The sequence below is a fragment of the Melozone crissalis genome, unplaced genomic scaffold (assembly GCF_028551555.1).
Source record: "Melozone crissalis strain CALT ecotype California unplaced genomic scaffold, PUWL_Pcris_2 ptg000111l_1, whole genome shotgun sequence".
NCBI lineage: Eukaryota > Metazoa > Chordata > Aves > Passeriformes > Passerellidae > Melozone > Melozone crissalis.
Genome location: NW_026535888.1, coordinates 10,951,680 through 10,958,126, shown reverse-complemented (window position 1 = coordinate 10,958,126; position 6,447 = coordinate 10,951,680). Strand labels below are relative to the sequence as shown.

Here is a 6,447-nt window from a genome sequence, read left to right as displayed (position 1 = left end):
CTCAAGCTGTGGGATTCCCTTCCCAAACTCTGGGATTCCCTTCCTGGATTCTGGGATTCCCTTCCCAGCCTCCATCACGCTCCCCTTGAGGTCTGGGACATCCTTGGGCTTGGGACACCCTTCTGGAGATCTGGGATTCCCTCCTGGATGTTTGAATTCCAAGCAGGGGCAGAATCCAACCCTGGTTCTCCCCAGGGGGACACCTCAAGAGCAGCTCTGGGATTCGGGGGGCAGACAGAGGAGTTCCTTAGCGGGGTGAGCGGTTTTGGGGTTTTTTTTGTTCGTTTTGTTTGTTTTTCCCAAGCAGCATTTTGGTTCCCTCCGATGGGATCCAGTTCTTGTAGCAAACCCGGGAATTTACGGAAGCTTTTTTTGAAGGTGCCTATTGAAATTTGCTGAAATTACTCAGGGGAGACACCACTAGAAACTCTTGGTTTCTTCATCAAATATTTCCTAAATCCAATGACTGTCCTGAAGGATCAGTTCCCAAGAGAGAAGGAACAAAATCCCGACAACACCAAAAGATGAGGAGACTGGAAGAGGACAAGAGGTTCATGGGGAATTTCATGGGGCTGGCTCTGACCTTCAGTCTTCACCACAAAGCACCCCACAGCGCAGTGTGGGGGTTTTTATAGGATTATTTCTTGGCAAAACACGGAATTCCACGATGTACAGAGCACAACAAACCCACCCGGGCTTCTCCTGGTGGCGCCGGGAATGAAGAACCAGCTCAGCCACAGCAGAACAAACCCAAACCCGAAGGAAAAGACTCTTGGGATGAAGCTGTTCCCTCCACAAACCCAACCCCAAAACCCTGGGGTTCCATAAAAACCAAACCTGGGAGTCCTCAACTCCAAATCTGGGGCTCCATAAAAACCCAAACTTGGGAGTCTTCAACCCCAAGTCCGGGGTCCACAGATCCAAATCTGGGGGAGGAATCATAAATCCAGTCCCAGGGGTCCACAAACCCAAACCTGAGGGTTCACAAATCCAAACCTTGAGGTCCACGACCCCAATTCTGGGGTTGCATAACTCCAAATTTGGGGGCTCAAAACCCCAAACTTGGTGTTCCATAACCTCAAATCTGGGGTTCCACCAACCCAAACCTGGGGTTCCATAACCCCAAAGTTCCACAGTCCCAAATCTTGGGGTCCACAAGCCCAAACCAGGGGTTCCACCAACCCAAACCTGAGGTTCCATAACCCCAAAGTTCCACAACCCCAAACTTGGGGGTTCACAAATCCAGATCTGGGCAATCATAAATCCAAACCTGAGGGTTCACAAATCCAAACCTTGGGGTCCAGAAGTCCAAAACTGGGGTTCCACCAACCCAAATCTAGGGTTCCACCAACCCAAACCTGGGGTTCCATAACCCCAAAGTTCCACAACCCCAAATCTTGGGGTCCACAAATCCCCAAACTTGGGAGCCTACCAACCAGATCTGCAGGTCTACAAACCCCAACTTTGGGGTCTACAAATTCCAACTTTGGGGTCTCCAGACTCCAGCTTTGAGGTCTCCAAAGCCACACTTGGGGTTCCACAGCCCCAGAACCGTGGCCAGCAGGACTCTGTGCTGTGGCCAATCCACCTGGCACTGCCACAACTTTGGTGCCATCGTGACGGGGACTTGGAGCTGCTGCTGGGACTTTGCCATCTCCAAACCACCCAGATGGGAACTGGCTGGATCCTGGGATGGGGAAAAATTCATCCCTTCCCCTGTGAAGGATGAAGGATGAAATCAGAGGAGGGTGGGCTGCAATTCCTGGATGGAGATCTCTGGGAATATGGGATGTCCTGAATCTCTGGTGGTTTGGGGAACAAACTCAGTGCCCTGAGTGCTGAGACACGAACAAACAACAGCCTGGACTCGATGTTCCCTCCCGAGCACGGAGCAATTCCACGAGGCCAACACGGAATCACAGCAAACAGAATTCCAAGAGGCTCAACCTGCGCCAGATTTTCGACTCTCCACGAGGGAAAGCACCCCAAAAGGAAAAGCTTCCTGCTCCTCCGAGCTGCTGCTCTTCCCTCTGGCTTCACCAACTCGGTTCTGATGGGAAAACTCCATCTCTGAGCGGTGGGATGATCCCAGGCACGGAGCAGGAGCGTGGGCAGAGCAGGGAGCTGAGCAGGGACCTTGTGCTGCTGGCGTGGGCACAGCCTCCCACATTCCCTGCATTCCCTGCTCCGTCCTGGCTGCCAGGAACATCCCAGGAACATCCCACGGCCGCGCCTGACGGGAGCAGGGGCAGGGGAATCAGCAGTGCGGCCACCACGGCCAGCACGAGCTTGGTTTTGTGGTTTTCTTGGTTTCTTGGTTTCCTGCTGGAAAAATCCCGGTGAAATTCCACCTGGGAACGAGGAAAACACAAAGATTTTTGCGAGGATTTTTTGTGAGATTTTAGTGAAATTCCACCTGGGAACGAGGAAAACACAAAGATTTTTGCGAGGATTTTTGGTGAGATTTTAGTGAAATTCCACCTGGGAACGAGGAAAACACAAAGATTTTTGCGAGGATTTTTAGCGAGATTTTAGTGAAATTCCACCTAGGAACGAGGAAAAAACAAAGATTTTTGCGAGGATTTTTTGTGAGATTTTAGTGAAATTCCACCTGGGAATGAGGAAAACACAAAGATTTTGGTTCACAAGGATGAACTGGGGGAGCCACCAGGCACTCCCCAGGGTCAGCACAAGCATCTCTGGCTTTGGAAAAATCACAGCGAAATTCCACCTGGGAATGAGGAAAACCCAAAGATTTTTGTGAGGATGAGTTGAGGATGATCGCCACGCACTCCCTAGGGTCAGCACAAGCATCCCTGATTTTTGGTGGAAAAAATCCCAATGAAATTCCACCTGAGAATGAGGAAAACCCAAAGATTTTGGTTCACAAGGATGAATTGTGAGAGCCACCACACGCTCTTCAAGGCCAGCACAAGCATCGCTGTCTTTTTGCTGGAAAAATCCTGGTGAAAATCCACATGGGAATGAGGAAAATCCAAAGATTTTTGTGAGGATTTTTTGTGAGATTTTAGTGAAATTCCACCTGGGAATGAGGAAAACCCAAAGGTTTTGGCTCACAAGGATGGGTTGGGGGAGCCGCCATGCATTCCCCAGGGCCAGCACAAGCTTCCCTGGCTTTTTGCTGGAAAAATCCCAGTGAAATTCCACTTGGGAATGAGGAAACCCAAAGATTTCGTTTCATGAGGATGAGCTGGGGGAGCCACCATGTGCTCCCCACAACCATCCCTGGTTTTTCTGCTGGAAAAATCCCAGTGAAAATCCACATGAGAATGAGGAAAACCCAAAGATTTTTGTGAGGATTTTTTGTGAGATTTTAGTGAAATTCCACCCGGGAACGAGGAAACCCCAAAGATTTTGGCTTTTGTGAGTTGGGGGTGACAAGGACAAAGTGCAGCCCTCCATGGGAGAGGTGAACACCATGGAGTGACACCAAAATCCAGGAAAACATTCCCTCCTTCCCTCCCAGTGCCCCAGGAGCTGCCAGCAGGAATGACCCAACCTCAAACTGGTGTGGGAAACCCAAACTGGGGGAGAAACCAGGATTGTGCCACGTTTGGGGTTGCAACATCAACTTCTCATTTCTCAACCCCTCAGGAGCTCGTGTCAGATGTTTTCCTTCCTCAAACAAGGAGAAAAACAAAGCCAAGACACCCAAAAATCCCAAACTGAGCCCTGTGCCAGCTCCTGAGGAAGGGAATTCCATCCCAGGATAAATTCCTGCACTCCAAAGTCGGATTTTTTGTTGTTTTTCTAGGGAATGTTTTCTCACAAAGGGCATTTTTTTTTGATGTGCAATTCGATTTTGCAAAATTCCCTGGAAGGAATTTAGAGCTCGATGGTTTTCTCTATTTCCTATCGAGAAAAGGAATCCAAATCACTGGATTTGCCAGAGATTTTTTTTTTTTTTTCTAGAAAGAGGAATAAATATGGAATTACATCAGTTTTGCAGCACATTTCACACCCAGCCCCCAGCAGAGAGGAGCAGCCCCCACCTGACACTGCCAGCACTGAAATCCAAGCCCCCAGCTGGAATCACGAGGATGAATCCGATAAAAAAAAATAAAATTCTTGGGATGATGCTGGAACATCCTCTGAAAGCTGACAAAAATCACACAAAGCACAGAGAACACTCCAAAATTCCAGGCTTGAGTTATGCCTGGTTTGGAATGGACCAGATTTGCCAAAATCCAGGGAAAATTTACAAGAATTTGGGATGCAGCTGCTCTTCCATCACCACCAGGGCACGCTGAGAAACCTGGGAGAGGAGGTTTGGGTGGAGAATTCCCAAAATCCAATGGAATTCAGAGGCAAATCCCTGAATCTACTGCCACAGAGCACCAGAGAGGGGAGGAAAAAATCCCCAAAAATCCCCTCCACCTTTCCCAGCTCTGAATTCCACCCAGAGCAGGAATTCCTCAGGAATGGGATCAGGATTCCCTTGGGCTGACAGGGAATCTCTTCTGTTCACTGCCTGACACCACAATTTAGGAAATCCAGCCTGGATTCCACCATTCCCACCTGGATTTACAAATCCCAGGAAGGATTTTTTCCTCACAGAAAAAAACAGGTGGAAAATACTTTTTCCAGTTAAATCAGAGGTTTCTTTCTGGATGGATGGATGGGAAATGCCTGGATGTGGGAACCTCTGGATTGGTTTGGAAAATACCAGAATTAAGGAACTGAATCCAAACTGAATTTGTTTTCCCTCATGGATGGGAAGATCTCTCCCTGCTTTCCCTGGGGATTCCACGGCTGCAGATGGATCTGGAGAATTCTGGAGAATTCCCAGCAGGGTTTTCCAAGGGCAGCAAGGCCTTTCCCAATGTTCCAACTGGAAGTTTTCCCTCTGCTCCACAAACCCCAAGCTGGTTTGGGTGGGAAAGACAAAAATCCATCAAATTCCAGCCCCTCAGAGGCTGCTCCAAGCCCCATCCTGGGACACTTCCATGGACAGGCCAGGATTTGTCTTTTTCATGGAGAAACCCCCTCCCAATCCTTGGCTGGTTGGTTAAAGGAGTGAAAATCACTTTTAGGAGTTGAAAAGCTGCAGGAAAGACTTTTTAGGGAAATAAAAAAAAAAAAAAAAAAAAAAAAGCATCCGAAATAACAGGGTTGGAATTTTGGGGGTCACTCTGAGGGGACAATCCCGCTCACCTGAGGAAGATTTTGGGGTTAAAAAAGACACAGAAAAGTGTCCAAGTGTTGGTCTGGGTGGCTGAGGAACCTCCACGTGGTGGGACCCCCGAGCATCCCTCAGGAACACCGGGACGGACTCCAGGAGAATCCAGGAGAATCCAGGAGATCCCAGTGCTGCCCCAGGGCCTGGAGCTCCGCTTGTTGCTATACCTCATCCTTCCCTTTTCCTTGGATCCCTCCCTTTTCCTTGGATCCTTCCCTTTCCCCACTTTTTCCATTCCTTTAGGACCCAGAGCTTGTGCACTCGGCCACATCCAGGTTTTGTTTTTGGGTTTTTTTTGTTGTTTTTGTTTTTCCCTGTGGAATGAAAAGCAATCCATGATTGGGGTGGGCAGCTCCCAACCCTGCTCCCTTTGGGATTTGAGCCCGAGGGAAGGGAATCCTGGGGCGGGAGGGATGATCCAGAGGGATCCTGGGGTGGGAGGGATGATCCAGAGGGATCCCTGTGCCGCTTTTCCACCTTCCCTGTCTCCAGGGCTGCCCTGAGCACCCCAAAACCTTCCCAGGGGTGGGCGAGGGGCTCGAGTCCGAAATCCAGCGCTGCTCCCACCCTTGGGAGAGCACAAATGCCTTGGAGGGGCACAAATCCCTCTCCAAAGCCCTTGGAAAGGGTAGAAATCCTTTTCCAAAGCCCTTGGAAGGGCACAAAGCCCTTGGAGGGGCACAAATCCTTTTCCAAATCCCTTGGAAGGGCAGAAATCCCTTTCCAAATCCCTCTCCAAAGCCCCTGGGGGGGCACAATTCCCTCTCCAAAGCCCTTGGATGGGAACAAATTCTTTTCCAAAGCCCTTGGAGGGGCACAAATCCCTTTCCAAATCCCTGTCCAAAGACATTGGAGGGGCAGAAATTCTTTTCCAATGCCCTTGGAAGGGCACAAAGCCCTTGGAGGGGCAAAAATCCTTTTCCAAATGCCTTGGAAGGGGCACAATTCCCTTTCCAAAGCCCTTGGAGGGGCAGAAATCCTTTTCCAAATCCCTCTCCAAAGACATTGGAGGGGCACAAATCTTTTTCCAATGCCCTTGAGAGGGCACAAATCCCTTGGAAGGGCACAAATCCCTTTCCAATGCGCTTGGAGGGACACAAATCCCTCTCTAAATTCCTCTCCAAAGGCATTGGATGGGCACAAACTATTTTCCAAAGCCCTTGGAGGGGCAGAAATCCCTTTCCAAATCCCTTTCCAAAGCCCTTTGAAGGGCACAAATCCCTTTCCAAAGCCCTTGGAGGGGCACA

General features: G+C 49.6%; 1 protein-coding gene across 4 annotated transcripts; it reads right to left on the bottom strand.

The window, feature by feature from the left end:
• Positions 1–3,764: 3,764 nt before the first annotated feature.
• LOC128947976 (uncharacterized) lies at positions 3,765–6,387 on the bottom strand. 4 transcript variants are annotated; one of them, XM_054292520.1, is made up of 3 exons: positions 6,205–6,387; positions 6,049–6,161; positions 3,765–5,919 (listed from the first exon to the last, which is right to left on the bottom strand). In XM_054292520.1, the coding sequence occupies exons 1-3, from the start codon at positions 6,328–6,330 to the stop codon at positions 5,172–5,174; spliced, it is 987 nt and encodes a 328-aa protein (XP_054148495.1). In that variant the 5' UTR covers positions 6,331–6,387; the 3' UTR covers positions 3,765–5,171. The 4 variants fall into 4 exon arrangements, with proteins under 4 accessions (XP_054148495.1, XP_054148496.1, XP_054148493.1 ...); XM_054292521.1 differs by having other exon boundaries at positions 3,765–5,850; XM_054292518.1 differs by having other exon boundaries at positions 3,765–6,005; positions 6,049–6,387.
• Positions 6,388–6,447: the final 60 nt, after the last annotated feature.

Excerpts from the sequence above, each read along its gene's own strand:
- LOC128947976 (XM_054292518.1), bottom strand. The coding sequence starts at position 6,330 with ATGCCTTTGGAGAGGAATTTAGAGAGGGATTTGTGTCCCTCCAAGCGC. Across the intron at positions 6,006-6,048 it reads AGAATTTCTGCCCCTCCAAT|GGCTTTGGAAAAGAATTTGT; the intron begins GTCTTTGGACAG and ends TGCCCCTCCAAG.